A 21,279-nucleotide genomic window follows, 5' to 3' on the forward strand; every position below is an offset into this window, starting at 1 on the left:
AATGGGCAGGATGGGTGAATTGTATTCAGATTTATAAGGCATTATTATTCCCTGGTCAATTAATGAGTTTATTACTGGGATAATACCCTCAATTGCCTCTTTTGAGAGGGGGTACTGAGGAATGGAAGGAGATGGGCTAGATTTAGTTTTAATCTGCACAGGAACAGCTGACTTAAGTAAGCCTACATCGGAAGAAGATGTGGCCCAAAGAGACTCCGGTATATCTGTAGGTATTTCAAAGGTGGGAGGCTCTTTTGCCTCCTGGCTCTCTGAGAGAAGTACAGGGAGTAAATTTAAAGTTTCCTCAGGTACTTCCACTGATAAAGAACCATCTGGGGCACAAATTATTGTGGCTTGTAGTTTGCATAGTAAATCCCTTCCCAGAAAGTTTGTGGGGGATCCAGGCATTAAAAGAATGTTCAACAGTTAGGGGTCCCATGCATATCATGTGAGGAGAAAGTTTTGGGACCTTTAAAGGTTTTCCTGATATACCTACTACATTTAGAGAGCTAATAGAGTCACATTTTGCATCTGGTTTGCTTACCAAAACTTATCTAGATGCCCCAGTGTCCAAAAGACAATCATAGTATGAATTTCCCACCTTTAAAGCGACACAAGGTTCCCTGCTATGTGGGGGTGGGGGTGGGGAGGGAGCATGTATAGGGATTACTGGCATTAAAATATCAGGGTCTGGAAAATCAAAGCTTTCACTCTTTGATTCCAAGGCTCTCACCCCCCCTTCACACCTTCATAAAGGTGCTTGGGTAGTTTTATGGGATTCCCCACGCTGATGGGGATTCTCACCCAGAGCATAGTGTGGATGAGCTCCATTTTTTATATATTGTTTTTGGGCATTGTGTTGAGTGTTATAATTTTCCTCATTTGTAGCACTGTCATTATTTTGATTGGCATTAGGATTCCTGTAGTTATTATTTCTAAAGTTGTTATTATTTCTTTTTTCCACATAGCCAGCTCCTATAGACCATCATTACATGGTCTCTCTTCCTACAGTAAAGGCATGTTAATGATTTATCTGTGGATTCCTGCAAAGGGGCTATGGTCTCTCCCTGATTTTTCCATTGTCCTTTTAACATTACAATTTCTTTCTTTAAGTCTTCCACTGATGTATTGTGTTCCTCAGATCTTTCTGCATGGCCCTTATAAATATAGGCTGCTACTCTCCTCAATTCTTTGAGGTCCATAGAGTCCCAATTAGGATAGCTAGTTTTAAAGTAGTCTTTTACCACTGAACAACAATTATCAACAAATTGCCTATGTATTTTGCCTAATGTTCCTTTCTCTGGATAAATCAAGGTCCATATATGTATTTCCTACATCAGTAAGTCTTTCCATAAACTGGGAGGGGGTCTCATAAATTTCTTGTTGGGTTCTTTCAAATTTTGACTATTTTTAGGTCTTTCAGAGCATGCTCTCATAGCTATTAATGATGCTTCTCTGGCCTGGTTTAGTTTTGTGTAATCTGGTTCAACATTGGGGTTCCACTGTGGATTTTCAGTTGGCCAATAATTTGCTCCTCTACCTCACTTCTGATTAGCCAGAGAGATGACATTATTTTTCTTTCTCTTTGTCAGAAATTTTTCTAATAAATTGTCAACATCCATCCAAGTGGGGTCAAAAGTTCTGAATATGTTCTCTAATTTTTTTTATAATTAATATTGGTTCTTCCTAAATGATGGAAGATATTCCTTGAATTTATTTTAATCTTCAGGGTTAAAAGGTGTATGGTGTCTTATAGATACCAAGTTCCCATTTTTATTGAAAGTTGGAACTTCCTTTAAAGGAAATAAACTATCTGAATTTTCTTGTGTTTCTGTTTCTAAGCTTCTTGCTCCATTCTCAGTGGGGTAGGTATGAGAAAGGGAAGGGTTGGGCATGCTGAGAGGGAGTGTTTGTTGTTGTCCCATAGTACCAGAAGGATGAGAGGTAGGAACAGTATGGGAAATGAATTGAGCAGGGTAGAAAGGAGGGGCAAAGGAAGAAGGGTCATTATCTGGGGGAAAGGATGCAGAGGGGTTAGGGTAGGAGGTGCAGGCAGGGTGTGAACTTAGATGTGAATTTAGGGTGGAGGGGGTGGTATAGGAAGCATGGGCAGGGTGTGAGCTTAGGGTGGAGGGGGTGGGGTAAGAGGCAGGGGCAGGTTGTGAAGTTAGGGTGGAGGGGGTGGGGTGGTCAGTATGGGTGGGAGGAGGAATGGGTTGGGTAGTAGTAAGTTGGGTGTGGGAGGGGCTTGTTTGTGAACTAGGAGCTATATTGTCCAGAGCAGGGTGGGACAGAGATTCTGATAATGAGGAAGTATGGAGAGAGAAGTCACTCCTATTCTGGGATATTATTAAATCTCTTTTAATCCTTTTTATAGAAGCTATGAGCTCCCCCAAACTTTCCTCTACAAGTTCAAGCCGAGTATTTAGTTCCACATGTTGTTGAGTAGTAGAAGGGACAATTGGTCAGTTTGATTGGGAAATGGGTTTTTCAAGGGGAGACTGACTATCTGATTCTCTAGCTTATGTATGGTGTTTTCCAGATTTCTCTTAGAGAAAAATAGATGCAGTATTACAGCTCCAACAAGTAAAATCCCAACCAGGAGCAGTGTAGAGTATAGCTATTGCCATACATAGTCTGGGATTATGAAGTAGACAAAGAACAATGTTTGTACTGTAAAAGGAATAATGTCTTTACTGAAAAGCCAGTTGTTAACTAAGTTGTGAACTGGCTGTAACCACATATTCCTAAAGTCAAACATTAAGTTGCCTGTAATTTTGCCTTTTGTCAGTTGATGGCTCTACTGCCAAGGGTCTTATTTTGTTGTAAATTTTCCTAGCAGGCCTCATAAGTTTTTTTTAAATTTAATTTTAAAATTAGAGACACATGGGGAGCAGGATAAGGCCAATACTTCCTCCAATTTTCCCTCACTGCTAATTAAGAGTAATCTAGGCAGTATTGTCAGTGAAGGTTGCCTAATTGGGTTGTTTGTTCCCTAAGGGAAAGGGGATTCATAGTAAACAGCTTCCCTAGTCCTGCCACTTTTAGGTTTTGAAAAAACATGGCTCTTTTCAATTCAAATTAAGGAGGAAAGAGAGAAAAAAAAAGATGTTTTATACTCACCTGCTCTAGCAGCTGTGTTTTGAAGCCAAGTTAGCTGTTTAAAAGACTGACTGACTTAAGCAAGTAATAAAGAGAGAAAAGAAAGAGATTTCACAGAAATTTGAGGGTTCTCATCATCCTTTCGTGATTGCCAGACTGTGAGGATAATTTTAGGGTTGTGACATAAACTAAATTAATTTTGGTCGCCAGGGGATATCCCAAATAAAATACCCAACTCAGCTGGAAATTTATGGTGATTTTAAATAATATAGAGGAAAGAATTTAAGAAGAAGGGAGAAGGAAAGATGTAGGATTTCTCCTGCCTGGCCTTTGCCAGGGGAAAGATTAGAGGCTTTCTCTAAGAGGATAGTGTTGGAAGGTAAAGGAGAAAGGAATCAGCCTAAACTCCAAGAGGGCTCAGCCAGGATGCCTGAACCTGAACTAGCTACTCAACTTCTCCCAGTATAGTATCAAGGAAAATTCACTGCCAAACCGGACAACAGCTTCACACCAAGATGCTGGAATGCTTAGCATGCTGCCAGCCAGAGCCACCTCTCCAGGGAAAGTGACCCAAGAGAGGAAGTGATGCCAAATATATAAACAGTTTTACATCACTTTCCTGTGTCTCATCTGTACTAATGTTAGCTTTAGCTTGACTTAGGACAGCCCAGGGGTCTGCCAGCTGTTTCTGATTTGTCATTTGCTAGCACATGTCTATCAAAGGCCATTTTCCTAAATACTTAATCCTTAAGTATGGGTGTAGACATTCCTGGTGTTGTTAGATTAAGTAGGGTGGAGTAATTTAAAGTTTACATTTTTTATAACTTGATGGACATGTTGCACAGTTCTACTATTTCCTTGCATAATTTTAGTTTTCTATAATGTCTTTTTTATAATTCTGTTCATCTCCTTTCTTTCTTATTTATTTTGTGGTTAGATTTATTTAGTTCTGAGAAGGGAAAATTGAGGTATCCTACTAATATAGTTTTATTGTCTAGTTTCCCTGGTAATTCATTCAACTTTACCTTTAAGTATTTAGGTGCTATACATATATTGGTGCAAATATCAGTATTAATATTTTTGTATATGTTGGCATTGACATTACTTCTTTGCCTCTGGCAACTTTTGGCAAGTGTAGTTTCCCTGATTATCTTTTCAAATTAAGTATCTTTTTGCTTTTGCTTTGTCAGAGATCATGATTGCTATTGCCTTTTTTTCTGCTAAAGCATAACAGATTCTGCTTCCAATGCTTTATTTTAACTGTGTATGTCTTTTTGTTTTTAGTGTGTTTCTTGTAAATATGATGTTGGATTCTGGTTTCTAAACTATTCTGCTATTTGATTTTGTTTTATGGGTTAATTCATTCTACTCACATATACACTTATGAATACTAACTGCATTTTTTCCTCCAGTCAATTTTCTTCCGCTTGTCCTTCTTTCTTCCTCTTTTTCTGCCCTATCTCTCCTCAAAATTCTGTTTTGATTCTGACCATTTCCTCCCACAATCCACCCCACTTTCTAGCAATGTCCCTTCTTTTATTCCCTTCTTCTTCTCTGTTGGGTAAAATAGATTTCTGTATCCAACTGAGTTTTTATAAATGTATATTCTTCCCTCATTGAACCAGTTCAGATGAAGGAGGTTCAAGTATTGTCCCATTTCCCCCTCTATTGTAAAAGTATTTCCTTGTGTGCCTATTCTTCTTCCTCCCCCTTTCCCATTGTATTCCTCTTTCTCTTACCTCCATTTTTTTTGAGATTAGTTGCTAAATTCTTTTCAGCTGAGGAATGTTTTGCACAGTTCCACAACTTCCTTGCATAATTTGTACCCATTACTGTTTTTTATTATTATTAAGCTCCACCACCCACATTTTGGATCCCATGTTTGGTTAGCTTGAAAGGAAGGGTGAAAAAGAATACTGGCCTTGGAGTTAGGAAATCTAAGCTCAAATCTGCTAACATTTGCCTCCTGTTTGATTATGGATAAATCACAACTTCCCAGAAGTGCAGTTCCTCCTTTGCAAAAAGGGAATACTAAATTTGAACTCTCTGCATCACAGAGTTGTTGTGAGGTTGTCAGTTGGAAAATTTTAAAGATATGGGTTATAGGAAAATAGGGGAAGAGGGAGGGGACTTTCAGAAAGAGGAAGGGGAATTTCTGATGGACATAGAAAGAAGCATAGAAAGGAAATATTTCCTTTGTCTGTGAATTAACTCATCTTGTTCTATCTAAGGTTTTTAAGTAAGATTTTACTCCTTGGGTTTTAGGTTTGATTTATGACACAAAATTTAGAATGCAATATCAATTGAATTTAATGCTCCATAGATTTGGAAGCTACCACTGTTATTTCACTCTTTACTCTCTGATTTCATGTCCTTACTGGCACCAGTTGAGTATCATCTGTTATCCTGTGAACACCCTGATATGTCACAGAATAGCCTCTGGTTTACATCGAAGCTTTGGACCCTGTCCCACATTTCTTAGGATGGTTTCTCCCCTCAGGTCTTGTGACTGCTCTTATTCCTGGTATGTGATAGGTAGGGTTGTCCCTCCTTCTCACAGATGAACTCAACATGGTGTTGTGAATCAAGTATATGGATTTGAATCTTGCCTCTACAATCTACGTCATGTGTGACCTTGGGTAATTTACTTTGTCTAGGCCTCAGTTTTTCTCCACCTATAAAGCAAAGGGATTGATTATAGAAAACTATTTGGAATTATGTGAAAAAGCCTCTAAATTATTCATGTCTTTTGACACAGTGAGGGCCTATATATACCTATTCATACAAGTCAATGACAATATATAATCATATATAACAAAGTAGCTTTCTTTGTGGTAGCAAGGACCTTGGAAACAAAGTGAATGTCCATCAATAAAGCAATTACTGACTAAATTGTAGTATATGAACATAATAGAATATTATTACTCTATAAGAAATGACAAATATACAGAATTCAGAGAAACATGGGAAGACTTATATGAATTAAAACAGAGTGAAAAGAGAAGAGCCAAGTGAATAACACATATGACTACAATAATGTAAACAAAACAATGTCAAAAAGCTCCTGATGTTTTATATATATATATATTTTTTTTTTTTTAAACCCTTACCTTCCGTCTTGGAGTCAATACTGTGTATTGGCTCCAAGGCAGAAGAGTGGTAAGGGCTAGGCAATGGGGGTCAAGTGACTTGCCCAGGGTCACACAGCTGGGAAGTGTCTGAGGCCATATTTGAACCTAGGACCTCCCATCTCTGGGCCTGGCTCTCAATCCACTGAGCTACCCAGCTGCCCCCCTGATGTTATATTAATTACACTGACTAATCCTGGTCCAATAGAAAAGAGAGGAAACCATTTTCTTCCTTTGAGCAGAGAGGTGGAGCAGTACAGGTGAGGAAAAATATATGTACTACTGCATAGCTACTTCATGGTTTCACTTCAATTTTTCTTTGTTAAAAGAGAAAAATCATTGGGGAGGTGGTATACTAGGAAAAAGTTCTGATATTAAAAATACATAAATAAAAGTTATTGCATGGGGAGAAACAATTGATAAGCTGTCTTTCAAGGAATGTACTATGTAAATGGGTTTGGGTGTTTGCTGGGTAACAGCTATTGTGTTATAACAAAATATCTCTTCACATTATAGAATAAAAAGAATAAATAACATGGGGTTGGGGAGATTTGGACCTCTCTAAGGTCCCTTCCAGCTCTGAATTCTTTAACATGTAACCTGGAGAAACCATAAAGTGTTTGTGAATCTCTGACAAATTTTGAGAATGGTCCCCCCCAATATGTGCTACTGCCTTCTTATACTTTCACTAAAATGCCCAGGCACTCATTTGTTACAAAAATCAATCCTAATAACTTATAGAGTATAAATTTTTGGCTTTAAATATATATACATTTGCAAAAAGTTATATGAAAAAGTGTCCCTTGTTGCCTCTGACCCTTGCATGTTATACCCCAGCCAGCTGCCTACCTTGCCTATTTCTAGTTCTGGCTGGGCCAACAGGCAGGTAGGATGACAGAGCAGGAAGAGATCTTACAAACCACAGTCCAATTCTCTCCCTTTAAAGTTGAGGAAATAGGTCACGGAGAGGAGCAGGGATCTGCCAGCTGCTGGTGTCACTGGAGAGTTTGAATCCTGCTGCCAATGAACCAAAACTTTATTGCAAGAAATCAGTGCTCTGGGCACGAGGATAGACAATAAGGATTAAAATGCTTTGAGGTCTGTGGGATTTCTATCAAAAATGAATAGCCCAGGAAACATTTTGTTCTTTTATGACTCTCCCCACCACCAAACCCACATTAGACCTTTGTTCTACAATCCCTTTTGGATAGACGGCATTAAAGAAGGGCAGTGCCAGCACCAAGCTATAGGAGCTTGCTTCCAGATTGCCCCTCATCACCTACGCCTCTCTTCTTCCCTACAGGGAGACCCAGGCAGGGAGACTGGAGTACAGTCCTAGAAGTCTGCACATTTCTGTGGTCTCTTGGAGACAGACAAGCTGGCCTGAGGGAAGCTTCCTCCTTCCTTGGGTCCCCTCCCATCATGTTAGAGCTAGGAGACACCTCAGAACATAGAACACGGAAAAATCAGAGCAGCGAGAGAAGTTAGATCATGGACATGGCACATGAGAACTGGAAGGGACCTGAGAACATACGCCATGGAAAGGCCTTTAGAGCCTAGCATGTCAGAGGTCTGAACAGCAACAGAATGATTTGAGTAGAATGCAGCACTTGGGAAACAAAGAACAGGGGCCGGGGGAGAAGGGCCCAAGAGCTCTTCCCCAGGCTGGGTGGAAGCAGAGTCAGGGCTCCGGAGGTAGGGAGGGCCGACAGCAGAGTGAAGGCCTGGGGTGTCCTTTCATGGGTCTCTCCCCAGCACGAGCAGGATGGCCGTCCCCACACTCAGCAGCATGCCCCCACACTCACACGAGCCCTTTGATTTCAGTCTTGGGACTCGGCCTTTTACCCACAAGGGATTGCACAAGTCAAACTGGCAGCAGGACACGGTCACGTGAGTCCCGTCGATGATCTTGGTGGCTTCTTGGCAGGTATCTGAGCACCACGCTGAGTAGGTGGTGAAGAAGTTGGACTCTGCATGGGAGGGAGGGGGCAGTGAGAAGGCTGGGCGAGGGCATGGCTGCAGGCTGCACCTCCTAGGGAGGGAGGGGGCAGCTCCAGCTTTTCCTAGTTAGGGCAGGAGGCCAGGCAGAGGCTGTGTCAATGGGGATAAGGGCTCAGTAATCCAGCTCTGCCATAGGACCAAGGAGTGAGCCCTGGAGATACTTTGAACTTCAAGCTGTCACTTCATTTTGGCAGCTGTTCTTCATTATCCCTCTTGTTTAGGGGAGCCAAGTAGGGGATGGGGCTCTGGAATGTTCAGGGAGCTGCTTTTCTGCCTGTCACATTTTTCAGACAACCAGGCATAATTCTGTTCTGTAGGAAGCAGGGAAACCTGCTTATTTCTGGTCCCCCTTAAATGGAATTAGATCAAGATCTTGCTTTTCATGGATCCCCATCCTTGGAAATTTCAACTTTGGAGAATAAGGGTCATGCCAGGCCTCCCCCCCCCACGTGCTCCACATCCCCCCTTATCTATCCATTCCTTCCAGAGAGGATGACGAAGAGGCCACCTATCCCATCTATCATTTACTCTCTCAGCTTCTACCTCCCTCCCCCAAGTCATGCTGCTACAAGTTTCTTTGGCTTCAGAGGAAGGCATGTACAGAAAGATAGTATAGTTAAAGGAAAAAACTTCCAAATGGGAGTTGGGGAAGCTGGTTCTAATTCTGCCTCTGCCTCTAACTTATCATATGAGTTATTTTCACTCTTTAGGAGGAGTTTTGTTCTCTATGAAAGAAGATTGGGTGAAATGTTTTCCAAGGCCTTGTCTAGGTTTGAGATTCTTTAATGCTATTTGAGGAACTTTTTCCCCTTGAAGGGTTGGAAACTGAATGCGTCCGCTCTATAGGGAAAAGTGGTAGGATTTTAACATGGAACCCTGGAGTGGGAAATATTGAATCCAGACAAATCAAGCACCAATGATAGAATCTCAGGTATCCCTATGGAGAAGTGATTTTTGTGGTCTGTCCTTAGGCCTTACTAATACAACTATGTTGAAGGCAGAAATTTTGCTTATAATGTCATTATATATAAAGATGTATTCTGGTGAGGAAAACTAGGAATTCCAAAGAGAAAATATGGTTAAAAAATCCTTTCAGTTTATGGGCAATAAAGAGAGAAACAGAGGAGATGATGTTATCAGAATATTATAAAGGCCACTTGGAGAGAAGAATGTAAAAGAGGAGGATTTTGGTGAAGAGGTCACAAAGTTGCCAAGGATACATACTTTTCCTTTGTGGGGGACTTCAACCATTCAGAAACTTGCTGTAGTTCTCCCCATGTCAATTGTAGAATAGTCATCAAATTCTTGACTTACTTTAAGGATAATTTCATCCTTCAAAAAAGTAGAGGAAGTAAGGAGTGGCAACTATTATTCTGGACTTGATTCTGTCCAAATAGGTGACACTGAATACTGAAGGAGAAATGATGGGCACTACGGTGGAGCGTGGCATGGGAAGAAACGGTAAGTGATCATCACATCATAGAGCTTCAGATACAGAAGAGGAAAGCTGGCTTATTTTGATACACAACCTAGATTTGGGAAGATCTAACTTTAAAGAATAGAGAGTAGAAGAAAGGTAGAATCTACCAGCCTAATATTCTGGAGGGAAAGGTTTCCTAAGAGAGATGGGGAAGCTTTTATAGATGAAATTCTGAAGAAATCGATATGATTCTGATGAAGAGGAAAAGGAACAATAATCTAGATAGCTATAAATAATCTACATAGCTATAAAATACATATATGTATGTAAATATATATATAATTAACATAGCTATAAAAGGAATTGATCAACCAAAAAAAAAAGATATCTAGAAGATGGACAGGTAATGGGGAAGAATACAAAGCAGTAGTCTCACCTTGTAAGAATAGAATCAGGGACACTAAAGGCCAGAATGAGTTAAGCCTGGTAGTTAAGGTTAAGAAGAATGTTTTCTTGTACCTCATCCACTCCCTACATACTGTTCCATCTCTGTCTTCTGACTCCAGACATTTTCACTGGCTGGTCCCCCCCTCCCGCCACGTGTCCTCCTCTCTACCTCGTGGCTTCCTTTGGCTTCCTTCAAGTCCCATCTAAAATCATACCTTTTATGAGAAGCCTTTCTTGATCTCCTTCCATTCTTTTATTGCTTTTATCGATTATTTCCAACATGTCCTGTTTACAGGTTTTGTTTATACATGGCTGTTTGCATGTTTTCTCTCCCATTAACCTGTGAGCTCTGGAGAACAGGGGCTGACCATCTTTTGCTTCTTTTTATATCCCTATCACTTAGCACAATGCCTAGCACACACACATACAGTAGGTGCTTAATAAATATTTATTGAATGGTTGATCTGTTTTGGTCCCCTAGTAGCTAAATATTTCCCACTCTGAAATGACTGATTTATTTTTTATATATTTTGTAATTACTTTTGTGTATTTGTTATATCTCTTTTCAATCATTTTCCTCAATAGAATGTAAAATCCTTGCAGTCAAATATTGTTTTTTATTAGCCTATGGGCCCCAAACTAATCACATAGCCTTCTGGGAGATATAATTCACTTAATTCTCTTATTATGGAAGAAGATAGAGGGAACATCATTTGAGGCTGGGTGATGGCTGGCAGTTTTGAGTTTTTTTAAAAATTCTTTGTTATAAAATATGAATTTCTGGGAGGGAGCTATATTGGGAAATGTAGATTAGGTGGTGTAAAAACAAAAGATATTCACAAAAAGTTAAAAAATATAAGAGGAAGCTCAAAGAAGGGATAAGACAATTACTTAGATAGATAGGATGATGGCTAAAGATGGAAATAAGAAGGCATTAAATATCTAACTGCTCTTCTCAGGATCTTTGGACTGTGAAAGTAGAACAATGCAGTTTAACTAGGAGTTGAAATCAAAAGGAGTGAGATGTTAAAAGAGCATTGAGTTATATATGTAGTGAGCTCAGGCCTAGATGAACTATATCTTAGAGGAACTAAGAAAAAGGCAGATATGATTGCAGAATTTCTTTTACCAATCTATGAAAGATAGAAACAAGGGAACAAATATTTATTAAATATCTACTATATGCTAGGCACTGTGCTAAGTGGTTTCTAAATATTATCTCATTTGATCCTTACAATGACCCTGGAACACAAGTAGTTTTATTATCCTTATTTTACAATTGGAAGAAACTGAGGCAAACAGAGATTAAGTGACTAGTCTAGGGTTATACAACTAGTAAGTATCTGAGACAGGATTTGAACTCAGGTCTTCCTGACTTCAGGATCTGGTACTCTATCCATGAACTACACAGCAGTCTATATATAATCTTTGAAAGATCACAAAGAATAGGACAAATACTATCAACTTGAAAAGGGGAAATGTATCAGATTTCAAAAATGGAGAATTGAGTAGATTCTGCATGCTGTGGGTCCAAAACCTTTTCTTTAGTTCCTGGCAAAATTCTAGAGCATATTTTTTTAAACCTTTACCTTCTGTCTTAGAATCAATACTGTGTATTGGTTCCAAGGCAGAAGAGCCATAAGGGCAAGGCAATAGGGGTTAAGTGACTTGCCTAGGGTCACACAGCTAGGAAGTGTCTAGGGACAGATTTGAACCCACGACCTCCCATCTCTGGGCCTGGCTCTCAATCCACTCAGCCACCCAGCTACCTCCTAAAGCATATTTTTAGTGAGAGAGTTTCTAAGCATCTAGAAATAAAAGTAATGTTCATCATGAGCCAGCATGGCAGCCATTATTAAGAAAAGGTCCTGTTAGATTTGCCTCATTTTCTTTGTTGATATGGTTACTGGTAGATTGGTAGATTAAAGGAAAACTAAACAGATTGAATATACCCAGATTTTGGCCAAAAAAGCCCTCCCAAACAAAACAGGAAACAAAACACCTTGACAAAATCTCTTACACAAGCTTTACTGACAAGGGCTAGACAATAGCAGAACTATTGAACTATAATAGTAGAATCAGTTGAACATTTGGAATAAATTCAAAAATTGACCTTTACTAGTATCAGATGGGGAAATATGGGATGGCAGTGGATCCTTGTGTGAGAAACATGGTGGTTTTAGTAAACTTTAAGCTCAATAAGTCTACAGTGGGATATGACAGATAAAAAAAAAGCCAAGAAATTTAGAGAAAAAGGAGCTCAGATTCAGAAAGTGATTATCCCTGTCTCCTCTGTCCTGCTCAGACCACTGTGTTCATTTCTGGGCTCCTTGGTTTAAGCTGGGCATTGACAAGCTGGAATATGTCCAGAAGAGGACGCCCAAGATGCTGAGAAGCCTAGAGATGCCATATAAGGCTAGGTTAAAGGAAAGGAAGATGCTTCCTTTGGAGAAAAGATTAACCAATGAGATCCCCATTGTTGTCTTCAGTAGTTATTTGAGAGGCTGTCATAAAAAAGGTTTAGATTTGTTCTGCTTGGGACCAATGAATAGGACAAATTTGCTGGTTTAGGTTTGATGTCAAGACAAATTCCTAATGTTTGGATTGTCTCAGAAAAGAATGGGCTGCCTGGGGCAGAAGTTGAAACCCCCTCATTGGAACTCACCAGGTAGTGGCTGTATGATTTCTTATTGGATGAAAGGGGAATCCATGCTAAGGTCCAGGTTGAACTACATGGCTTCTGAGATCCCTTATAACTGATTCTATAAACCCTACAGTTCTTTTTTTTTTTTTTTAAACCCTTACCTTCCGTCTTGGAGTCAGTACTGTGTATTGGCTCCAGGGCAGAAGAGCGGTAAGGGTAGGCAATGGGGGTCAAGTGACTTGCCCAGGGTCACACAGCTGGGAAGTGTCTGAGGCCAGATTTGAACCTAGGACCTCCCGTCTCTAGGGCTAGCTCTCAATTCACTGAGCTACCCAGCTGCCCCCTAAACCCTACAGTTCTAAAGAAATGGGAATCATTATTATTCATTGTGACAATAACTGAGGCAGAACAACAACTTGGTTCTCCTTTCCTTGGACTGAAGGGCCATGAATGTGGAGAGATCCTAGAAGACAGAGAGAAGGAAAAAGGGAAAGACATAGAGGAAGAGAGTAGTAATTGAACCAGATCATAGAATCGTGGAATAACAGAAGTAGGTTGGGTCTTAGAACACAGAATATCAGAGCTAGAAGGTCTCAGAAGTCCTTCTTTTTTTAGAAAGCCACCTTTCTTCTATAGACGGGAAACTAAAGTTTAGGGACAGATAACATACTCAGTGGCAGAGTAGGGACTCAAACCTGTCTCCACACTTTCTGTCCAGGGTTCTTATCAGGCTACCTATTTAAGTTCTTCCACTCTGTTTCCATGAGGAACAGTCCCTATTGTCCAATATGGGTTGGCTCCCCTTCCCCTCCACTCACCTGCATTCCCTCTGGAGATGATGGTTTTGCAGAAGGCTTTAGAAGATGGGCAGGTTTGGATCTTATTACAGCTCTCCTCATTGGGCACTGATTTACAGGTGTAGCATTCCAGAGAGCCTGGAGACATGAGGATGAGAGCAAAAGTGAGAGAAGGAGGTAGATGCTTTCTCTGGGATTTATAGGATAAAATTCAAAAGTGGTCAGCAATATGGCTCCAATCTGCCTTTCTAGTAATATGAAATAATTGCATTCCTCCCTTTCATATTCTCTGAACATTAACCAAAGGGGTTAACTAGCTGTTTTCTAATATCATCTTATTATTTTCCTACTACTATTATTTGCCCAGGCCCTGGGCCTCTCTTCCCATTGAAAATCTATCTGAACTAATGAGTTTGTGAGTGCAAATTGAAGCATATTTTTTCACTTTCTTTCCCTGCCTATGCCTTTTGTTTGTTTGTGTAGATATGTATGTTTTTGTTGTTGCAACATGGCTAATTTGGAATTTAGGATTGTATGACTACGTATGTATAATTGATATCATATATTGCTTGCCTTCACAATGGATTGGAAGGGAGGGAAGAATTCAGATCTCAAAACTTTTAGAAATGAATCTTAAAAATTAAAAAAAATGTGAGAAATATTTAACAAAATAAATAAAAATATAATTTACAAAGTCTTTCCTCCCTTCAAATCACAGTTCAATTGCCACTTTTTCTTTGAAGTCTTCCTTGATTGCAGCCCCTCATTACTTTTACCTTTTTATATTCTATCTTGTGTTATTATATTTATTGTATTTTTGTCATATCCTTCGTAGAAGAGTGTAAGTGCCTTGAAGAACTGTCATTTTTGCTAGTGCCTAGCATAATATCTTATACCAGATTAATAAACATTTGTTGATACGTTGAAGGAAAACAGTTTTAAGAAAGCTCATCAGAGAGATAGCAAGGAAATAGACAAGTTGAAGTGGTCTCCTTTTCTACATATGTGGTTTGTTCCTACTTCCACATTTTTGCTTTGTAGTCAGCTTCTTCATTCCCATCATCCCATGCCTTTTCTTCCTCTCTCTCTATCTAAACGTTAACCATTGTTCAAATTCCACTTCCTTGATTACTCCAGCCCTCACTGACTTCTCCCTTTTTTGAACTCTAAGGTTCACTGTCTGATACTTGCATTCGACGCAGCTTTGACTTCTCATTGCCAGGGTCCCTTGACCTCTCATGTCACAATAATAGTGAAGAGCTCTGAAGTTCAAGGTTACAACTCACTGACCCTGTCACAGTCATCAGCTCTTTAGTTATCTTCTGCGTAAAGTCTCAAGCAGTTCACAGCCCAGTCTTGGGCATGAGACTTCTCCAGAGGTACAAACAAATAGGAGGACAGACACCAATTTTGCTCTTTCCACTGTTGTCAACACATCCAGCTTTATAACCATAGTTGAAAGGCTAGTTTAAGGAATGCTCACCCAGATGTCTGGACCTTCTCTGGTTTTATTGGATTCAGAGTGGGAAGGCCTTTCTAGGACAGCTGGTAGAAAATGCTAGTTTCCCACTCAATAGTTCAACTTCCCTGCCTTACTGATAGTGCTAATACATATATTTCCGGGTTCAATTCCTTAATGAACTTCGATACCCCAGGGATCTTGTTGGTGAGGGTGTTCTTTCCATCGGTGCTGATAGCATCCCTCGATGACCCCGTGCCTTCTCATCAAGTGGGACCCTTAAACATGGCCTTTCTAGAAGTCCTCTAAAGAAAATCTACCCAATGTACTGAAGACCTTCCTCTGGTTGTACCAATGGAATGTAAGTTCCTAGAAGATAGGGGAAGCTATGTGGCTTAGTGTATAGAGTGACAAGTCTGAAGTCAGGAAGACCTGAGTTTAAATCTGGCCTCAGACATTTACCAGCTATGTGATCTTGGGCAAGTCACTTAAGAAATGTGGATAATAATAGTACCTACCTCCCAGAGTTGTGAGGATCACATGAAAATAAATGTAAAGCACTTAGCACTGTGCCTGGAACATACTGGATGCTAAGTAAACATTAGTTATAATTCTTATTAATGTTTTGTTTTTGTTTTGATATCTGAGTGCTGTGAATCTTAAAACTGCTCAGACTGTACCTTAGAAGATTTGATTAAGCTATTCCCCATTCTCTACAATGGAGGTACTTGGTCAGGAATGTATTGAGAACTTTAAAATTACTCCACCCTACTCAGACAGTGCCTTAGGAGAAGATAAAGTTGCAAATTCCTGATTGAACAATGAAAAGTCCCCAACTCATACTTATAGTGAAGCAAAAACCCTAAGCTAGGTGGTCTATTTTTAGATCTAATACAAAAAGGGTGCAAAATACCTGTAAAGGTTAAATTAATCACTAAAAGGTCAAGCAACTTACAAAAGGCAAGCTTAACAAAAGAGGTGTGAAGTACTTGGTAGATTTTATCTAAACAGAGAAGGTGAGAACAAAAGAAGATGAGAACTAAGAATGGGCAGTCCTGGGAAAAAAGCATCTACTGTGATTGGTAGACGTGAAAGTTTAGAAGAGGCGATATAAGAGAAAATTTCTTTAAAAGGGACTTATTGAGTTGGAGGAAGTTTTTTGGATTGAAAATTATTTGGAGTTAGTTGGAGTTCGGAGGTTTGGAGCTTGTTTGAAGATGATCTTGTGGTGAGTGATAAAGACTGGCTTGCTCTCCCTTAGGTTCAGGCTAGGCCCTTTTTACTTTTCTCTCTCTCTCTCTCTCTCTCTCTCTCTCTCTCTCTCTCTCTCTCTCTCTCTCTCTCTCCCCTTCCCTTAATTTCTTCATTTGTATTAATTAAAATCTCCATAAAACCCAGCTGACTTGGGCATTTTCATATTTGGGAATTTTCCCATGGTGACCACTTAATTTTTAGATTTTAAATCAAGACACTAAAAATTATCTTTACAGTTTGGCCGAAACCTTTACAGTTTTGGCAATTCACAGTCTTGGCAAACCACATTTTTTTTTATGGTTACAGTGCCTAGCACAGCATCTGGGACTGTGGGAATGGGACTAGACTGGTGATTTCATTAGTATAGGAACTCTCAGATGAAAAGAAAATCCCTTTTCCAACATAGGTCAATCCTTCCTAGCCTTTGAGAGCTGCCTAGAACAGTAAGAAGTTAAGTGATTTTTCTAGGGCCACACAGCCCATCTGTGTCAGAGGCAGGATTTAAGCCTAGGCCATTGGTCATCATGACTTTGAAATTTTCTGCTAGTACATAGTAGGCACTTAGTAAATTTTTGTTGCATTTAATCTTTTTTAATATTTCTAAGATACTGATGCTGGTATTGCGCATCCATTATTCTTCATTCTTGCCATGTTTGTGGCCTACCTTCTCTTTGGGCCAGATATGTCTCTGATGTCTTTTGTATCACTTCTGTCACGTGAGTCATCATTTGTAGGTTTGTGTTCTCCTTACATGTACCATGCATTTGCTCATTGCCTTTTGGGGTCACTTGAAAATTTTGTTCTTTTGAGATTGTGGCATTCCATGATCCACAGCCATAGGCACCACTACTTGTGTGTATGTGTGTTTTAAAGGATTTTATAGAAAGGAACAGTTTGAGATTGTTAGTTGGGATTGCCTGGTATTATTTCATTAATTTGGGGGTGTCTTAACTCCTCTTCCAAACATTGGGCTCCCAGAGAGGCCTTTGGGGAACAGTGGAGAGAACACTGGAAGTGGAGTTGGGAGACTGTTTTCAGGCTGTAGCTTTGATATTTACTAGTGGGATGTGGACAAATTACCTCATCTCTTTGGCATCTGTTTTTCCATGCATAAAATGTAAGTGATCATTTTTGAACTCTACTTAATAAAGTTGTTGTGGATAAAGAAAGGACTTTGCCAATTGCAAAGTATGGTAGAAAAGGGAGCTATTATGACACTGTCTCTTTCACAGCATGCCATATCATCCTTATCATATAGTTGGACCTACAGTTGAGGTTCAGGCAATCAAAAGCAGTCAACAAATATTTCTTGGAGGCCCAGCATTTCAAAGAGTCTGGGTGAGCTCAAAATAAATGGGGAGAAAAGGTTCATATGAAAGACTAATTTAAAAATGGGATATCCTATGGCAACTCACCCTCAACCTTATACAAATGGAGCTCATCATCTTCCCCTGCCAAACCAGCTCCTTCTCCTGAAGTCTCTGTCGCTGTCTCTGTTGATAGCACTACTATTCTCTCAGCCACTCAGAGAATGGGGCAGAACAGAAGGATGATCACTAGCTTTCCAGTCAGATTATCTGGATTCAAGATCCAGTGCTTCCATTTAACAGTTAGGCTATCTTGGGTACAAATCCCCAGCCTTCTGAGTCTCAGTTTCCTCATCTGTGAAAGGGGGATAATTACTACTGTCCTCACCGAGTGGTTGAGAGGAAAGTGATTTGTAAATCATTATAGGAATATGAGCTCGACAAACATGCCCCAAGCTACTATTCCTCATTATTTCAAACAGCTTCTCTTGCAGGTGAACCAAAGGGCCAATGACTGGATAGATAAATGTCAGTGTAAGTGAACTGTAGCATATTAACAGCTATCATTTGCATGTCAGAAAAGTCATGTTTTACCCAGGTCTTTTCCCCAAAAGGAGGTGATTGAGGCTCACAGCAAGAATGAGGGGTCATAAAAACTACTTGTTATTCCCCAAACACACCCACACTTTTCTGCCTCATCTACATGGGATCTTCCCTCTCCCATTTCTGTTGAAATTCTGCCTATTTCCCAAGCCCCAGCCCAGATACCAAATTCCTTTATTTCTGTTGAGGGTACCATTATTCTTCCCATAACCCAAGTTTGCAGCCCTAGACTCATCCTTGACTTCTTACTTTCCCTAGGTATCCAATCAATGGCTAAATCTTGTTCTTTCCACACTCACAACACCTCTCCCATCTGTTTCTTCTTTCTACTTCTGTGGTCATCGCCTTAATTCAGCCTCATTTCCCCCTCTTCACCACTGGACTATTGCAATGGCTTACTAATTGACCTTCTTGCTTCAAGTCGTCTTCCCTCACCAACTCTAAGTTTCAACTTACCAACTTTCAATTTACCAACTCCATGCTCCATGTCCCTTGCATCTTTCACTCCAGTCTATCCTCCACTCAGCCATTAAAGTGAGCTTCCTAAAACACAGTTCTGGCCATGGCATTACTTTATTCAATAAACCCCAGGGGCTCTCTATTGCCTCTTGGATCAAATAGAAAATCCCGTTTGACTTTTCAATTTCTGACCCCTTCCTGTCTTTCCAGCCTCCTTACATCTTATTCCCCTCCACATATTCATCAAGTCAGTCACACTGGCCTCCTTGCTGTCCTTCACACAAGACCCTCTACCTCCTGACTCTGAGCATTTTCTCTGGCTGTCTCCCATACATGGAAAGCTCTCCTTCATCCTTTCTATCTCCTGGCTTCCCTGGCTTCTTTCAAGTCTCGGTGGAAATCCCATCTTCTACATGAAATATTTTTAGATCTTCCTTCATGTGAATGCCTTCCCTCTGTTGATTATCTCTAATTTATCCTTTACCTACTTATTTGTACAGAGCTGCTTACATGTTATCTTTTCTATTAGATTGTGACTTCCTTCCTTTCTCCCTTCCTCCCTCCTTTTCCTTTTCTCCCTCTCCCTCTCTCTCTTTCCCTTTCCCTGTCCTCTCTCTCCCTCTCCCCATCTCTCCCTCTCTCTTTTCTCCCTCCTTCTTTCCCTCCCTCTCACCATCCCTCTTTCCTTCCTTCCTTCCCACCCACTCTGTGCCTGACACAAAGTAGGTGTTTAACAAACACTTGGGGGCAGCTGGGTAGCTCAGTGGATTGAGAGCCAGGCCTAGAGATGAGAGGTCCCAGGTTGAAATCTGGCCTTAGACACGTCTTAGCTGTGTGACCTTGGGCAAGTCACTTAACCCCCATTGCCTAACCCTTACTGCTCTTGCTTTAGAACCAATATACAGTATTCTAAGATAGAAAGTAAGGGTTTACAATTAAAAAACAAAACAAAACACTTGTTGACCTCCAAACTAAATTATGAAGTCCCCAAGGGACAGAACTGGGCCTTTACCTCCTGTCTCCCTTATGGACTAGGGACATATAACAGACTTATTGATGAACTGACTGACAAAGAGAAGAGGAAAATTATTAGATTATGGGGTCCAGAGCTAGAAGAGACCTCAGAGATTATTTTGTCTAAGCTGTTCATTTTACATGTAGGGAAACTGAGTTGTGGAGCTGTAAAGTGATTTGTTTAAGGCCACATAGATAAAGAGGAGTAGCTGAAGGAGGTGCAAATCCAAAAGTACCTCTTAAATCTCTTGAAGGAATTGCAGATGTGTAAGCTGGAGGAGAAAAGACTAGGAGGTTAGGAAAGATTGATCCTTATATTCAAGAATAGTAAATGTTATTAATATATAGAAGAGGCATTAGCTTTGTTCTGTGTACATTGAAGAGAAGAATTAGGACCAACAGGTGGCATCTGCAGTCAGACAAACAGGCTCGAGGAAAGGAAAAACTTCCTAACCATCAGAACTATCCAAAAGGGGATTGAGCAGTCATGAGTGAACACTGGGTAAACCCTTATTGGGGGTGTCATAGGGTCATAGCTTTAGAGCTGGTATCTTAGCGATCACCGAGTTCAACTTCTGCATTTTACAGATGAGGAGGCAGAGTCAGTCACACAGTTAGGCTATATTACTTAATCTCTCCTGTCCTCAGTTTCTTTGACTAAAGAGTGACAGGTTTAGGCTAGATGTTGTGGAGGAGATTTTTATATAAGCATTGGCTGGGCTAAAGGAAATCTGAGGTCTTTTTAACCTCTTAGACTCTGCAAACAGTCTCCAAATGCCAACACTAATGTGGAGCCAGCAGGTGGGACAAGGGGAGTAGATGGAGGGAAGGGAGAGCAGTAGAGAGGGGCAGGAAGGCAGAAATCTTCCTAGAGGAAGTAGTGGCAGCAATGATGGAGCTGGCTCAAAAGAAAATGGAGGCAAGAACAAGCCAAGGAAGACAGTCTGGACCAGGACAGTGTGTTGTGTTGGCAGCCCCTGGGACTCAAGTATCGTTCCGCCCTTCAGAGTTCTTTTTTCTCTGGTTCGGCCTTCACACTGATAAAAATCATTTTGGACATAACTATGAGAATATAATATAGACATAATCGCGGACATTTAGCTGTAATGAAGTAGAATGTGACTATTAGGGATGCATGGTAGCCTGCTAAATTTCAGCAGAAGGGACATTTTGCTCCTGATCCAGAGGAAGGGCCTAAGACCAGATGAACTAGATATTCTAATGAAGGAATCCCAAGGCATCTGGGACTTTATCTGTTGAGCATTTCTTAGCCCGAACATTTGGGGCTGATACGCAAATAAGCCAACCCTAAGGTAGATATCTGGTCCAGAGGTCCAGGCCACAGTCCTGACTGCTGACCATCCAGTAAGTGAGTTTATTGATCAGAATCCCAAACTGGCCCTGTATAAAAAGAGGTGCTTTGTAATCCAGAATCAGGCCTTCTTCCTTTAGCAAGGTCTTGACTGTTACTGCTTATTTTCCCTCTATGTTCTATTTGAATAAACTCTCAGATTGCTGTGATATTCCTGGTGAAGGCTCATGATTTTAATAGAAAATAAATGATTTTTAACACTACCAGATGCCCAAGTCATCTTCCCAATGCACTACTCTAATTGTTCTACTTTTCTACTCAAAGTTGGTTCA

At 40.3% G+C, this 21,279-nt stretch overlaps 1 protein-coding gene across 2 annotated transcripts in view; it reads right to left on the reverse strand.

Annotated features, from left to right (window-relative positions):
* Nucleotides 1-2,236: 2,236 nt before the first annotated feature.
* The window catches only part of GPIHBP1 (glycosylphosphatidylinositol anchored high density lipoprotein binding protein 1), a 31,915-nt gene continuing 12,872 nt past the window's right edge, over nt 2,237-21,279 (reverse strand). For both annotated transcript variants that reach the window (XM_056822979.1, XM_056822978.1), the window contains exons 4-5: nt 13,561-13,677; nt 2,237-8,200 (exon numbers count right to left, since the gene is read on the reverse strand). In XM_056822979.1, the coding sequence (XP_056678957.1) occupies nt 7,968-8,200; nt 13,561-13,677 (350 nt within the window). In that variant the 3' untranslated portion in view covers nt 2,237-7,967. The remainder of the gene's footprint in view (nt 8,201-13,560; nt 13,678-21,279) is intronic.

Source organism: Monodelphis domestica, chromosome 3 (genome assembly GCF_027887165.1).
Source record: "Monodelphis domestica isolate mMonDom1 chromosome 3, mMonDom1.pri, whole genome shotgun sequence".
Classification (NCBI taxonomy): domain Eukaryota; kingdom Metazoa; phylum Chordata; class Mammalia; order Didelphimorphia; family Didelphidae; genus Monodelphis; species Monodelphis domestica.